The sequence below is a fragment of the Nanorana parkeri genome, unplaced genomic scaffold (genome assembly GCF_000935625.1).
Source record: "Nanorana parkeri isolate BGI_ZX_2015 unplaced genomic scaffold, ASM93562v1 scaffold2005, whole genome shotgun sequence".
Classification (NCBI taxonomy): domain Eukaryota; kingdom Metazoa; phylum Chordata; class Amphibia; order Anura; family Dicroglossidae; genus Nanorana; species Nanorana parkeri.
The window spans coordinates 172773-175771 of record NW_017308273.1 but is presented as its reverse complement, the minus strand read 5'-3'; the positions used below and the strand labels follow the sequence as shown (position 1 = coordinate 175771).

Here is a 2999-nt window from a genome sequence, read left to right as displayed (position 1 = left end):
GTCAATCATGGTGCTGTGTCATGGAGACTTGGGGTCTCCTGGCCTGTCAATCATGGTGCTGTGTCATGGAGGGCAGGACAGATTTGGGGTCTCCTGGTCAGTCAATCATGGTGCTGTGTCATGGAGACTTGGGGTCTCCTGGCCTGTCAATCATGGTGCTGTGTCATGGAGGGCAGGACAGATTTGGGGTCTCCTGGTCAGTCAATCATGGTGCTGTGCCATGGAGGGCAGGACAGATTTGGGGTCTCCTGGCCTGTCTATCATGGTGCTGTGCCATGGAGACTTGGGGTCTCCTGGCCTGTCAATCATGGTGCTGTGTAATGGAGAGGACAGATTTGGGGTCTCCTGGCCTGTCTATCATGGTGCTGTGTCAGGGGGGTCTCCTGGCCGCCTAAACCAATTTGTCTGTTTACGGTCAGAGACGCTCGGATCTTCCCAATACAGCCAACGGTGATGTAATTACATTGCTGTTGGAATTGAGCATTAGCTACCAATGGGGAAGTTCCATGACACGGGGGGGGGGACACACACAATGGGGAGAGGACACAATTGTATCTTTTAGGACTCTACCTGTAAATTCAGAACAAGACAATACAGAGCCAAACAACAACTATAACAGAAACATTTCTCATTAACAATGAATTGGGTTTTATCTATTATTAATGAGATCTTCTTCTGTTATCAGCTATAGATGAACATTTCCCACACCCACAATGAAAAGGTTCAGTGGTAATTGTACTCGGGTCACATGACGTCTGGAAGGATACAGTCAGCGAGCGTCACGTGGTCCTTAAATATTGTGTACCTGCAACCAAGACATGACCATTAAACACACAATCATTTCTAGGTCCCCGTATATAGAATGTGAAGTTCTCCGGAGCTCACCATTTCTTCAGCACGATCTTGTCCCACCGCGTGCCGGTCTGAGCCGCGATCAGTTTCTTCAGGTCTTTGATGGTGTCGTCGTTGCTGGGAGGCGGAGTCAAGGAGTCACCACAACCAATCGTTCCAGAGACAGCCGCACCGCAGTCTACTGACAACAGAAGTTTGAAAAAGAAAGTACACCCTCTACGGTTTTAAGTAGGGATGCACTGATATCGGTATTTTGGTACCGAGAATTTTTTTCCAGTACTCGCCGTTGCCAATGACTGAGTAACGGAAGTCCCATTCAGGAAGCCAGGTGGCGTTTAATGACTCGCCACCCGGCTTCCCGATTAACAAGAAAGCCCTCTCTCACCTTGTCCAGCCTGTCACCCCCGGGGCCTCTCCAGCCAGAACACGGCCTTCCTCCACTACCTAGACGGCCAATCAGGAAGCTGGGCGCCGTGTAATGACCCGACGCCCTGCTTTCTGATTGGCCGGGAGGGCGGCTCCATGCTCCCTCGTCATCTCATGTACTCGTCCAAATGCTCCGATGCCGAGCACGAGGACTTCCGGTATCAGGAAGCCGGGCAGCGTGTAATGATGCGGCGCCCTGCATTCTGATTGGCCAGGAATCTGGCTTCATGCTCTCTCTCATCACAAGTGACGAAAGAGCATGGAGCCGCTTCCCGGCCAATCAGGAAACCGGGCAGCGTCTAATGACGCAGCGCCCGGCTTCCTGATACCGGAAGTACTCGTGCGCGGCATCGGAGCATTTGGGCGAGTACGAGTACTCACTCAAATACTCAGTATCTGCGCATACTTTTTTGTACTTGTCAATACCGGGCACCGACTACGGTGCTTCCGCTGTCATGGAGTTCACGGGCAATCTGATTGCCCGAGAAGTGGTCTCCATGTTGTCTGGCCGGCTTCTGATTGCGCTTGGCTGGGAAACCGGCTTCCCAGCCAAACCATCATTGAGCCGGCATCCCGGCCAATCAGGAAGCCATGCGGTGAGTGATGGCCCGCCTTCCAGCCTCCCGATTGGCCAGGAAGCCGGCTTGCCGAACAATCAGGAACTCGCCGTACAGCTTCCTGATCGCACGAGAAGCTGGATCCATGTTCCCCTACGGCACTGCTGGTCAGAGGAAATCTTCCGCTGACCACAAGTTCCGGTATCGGAGCATTTGGGTGAGTACAAGTACACGCCCAAATACTCGGGTATCGGCATCAATGTCCACAATCATGAATGAACGCGAAGTGATGTAGAGCACTTCCTGTTCATTCATAACTGGGGACACAGTAAACATACTATATCCACAATGTATTCAATAAATGAAGGTGGTTCTACAGGACAATCATGAGTGAGGTGTACTTAGTTTTTCACACCTGGATTAAATAAATAATGACACGGTGTAATATGTGTTGTTGGTCACCTGAGGTCGGATTTACCTCATTCTAAAGGTCCCCACACACCTTACGATAATCGTACGATAATGGCGGGAAATCCCGCGATCGTACGATTATCGTAAGGTGTGTGGAAGCCGTGCGACCTCTGCTACTGTACGGCCGCACGACTTTGAACTTACGGACATGTTCGAAAACCCGCCGAGCGTCGTACGAAGTTCGGCGGGTTTGCGGCATGTCCGTGCGATAACAGCCGTACGGGCCGGTGTGCGCAAGCGCACACTGCCCGTTCGCCATTGCGGTCATCGGAAGCCCGCCCCTCAGGGGGCGTGGCTTGCCATCATCGCAAGTACGATCTGCCTATGCAAGATGGGCAGATCGTACGTTTTTTTAAGTACCTTACAACCAACGCAAGACAATAGTCCTACAATGGTTGTAAGGTGTGTGCCCAGCCTTAGACCCGCCAAGGGTCAGATGATTCTCGTTATGTCCTGATATGTAAAAGCACAGAAGTCACAGAGGGTGTACTTTCGTTTTTCAACACAACTGTACCAGCAAAAATGAACCCAATTACTGAACGGAAATTAATCTGAAGGCGCTCTGTGTTGGATTTACATCACCCGCAGCTTTCTACCCCGCCACCTCAATCATTTTACAGTTAGAGGATTTTTATTTTGCCTTGTCCCCCCCCCCCCCCCCCTTTTTTTTTCATTCCTTTTTTTTCTCCCCTC

The 2999-nt window shown here is 51.2% G+C and overlaps 1 protein-coding gene across 1 annotated transcript in view; it reads right to left on the bottom strand.

Moving 5' to 3' along the window:
- Positions 1 to 2999, bottom strand: part of UBL5 (ubiquitin like 5) — a 9972-nt gene that overhangs the window by 3373 nt on the left and 3600 nt on the right. The window contains exons 3-4 of the mRNA XM_018572343.1: positions 886 to 969; positions 768 to 805 (exon numbers count right to left, since the gene is read on the bottom strand). Coding sequence (XP_018427845.1) covers positions 768 to 805; positions 886 to 969 — 122 coding nt within the window. The remainder of the gene's footprint in view (positions 1 to 767; positions 806 to 885; positions 970 to 2999) is intronic.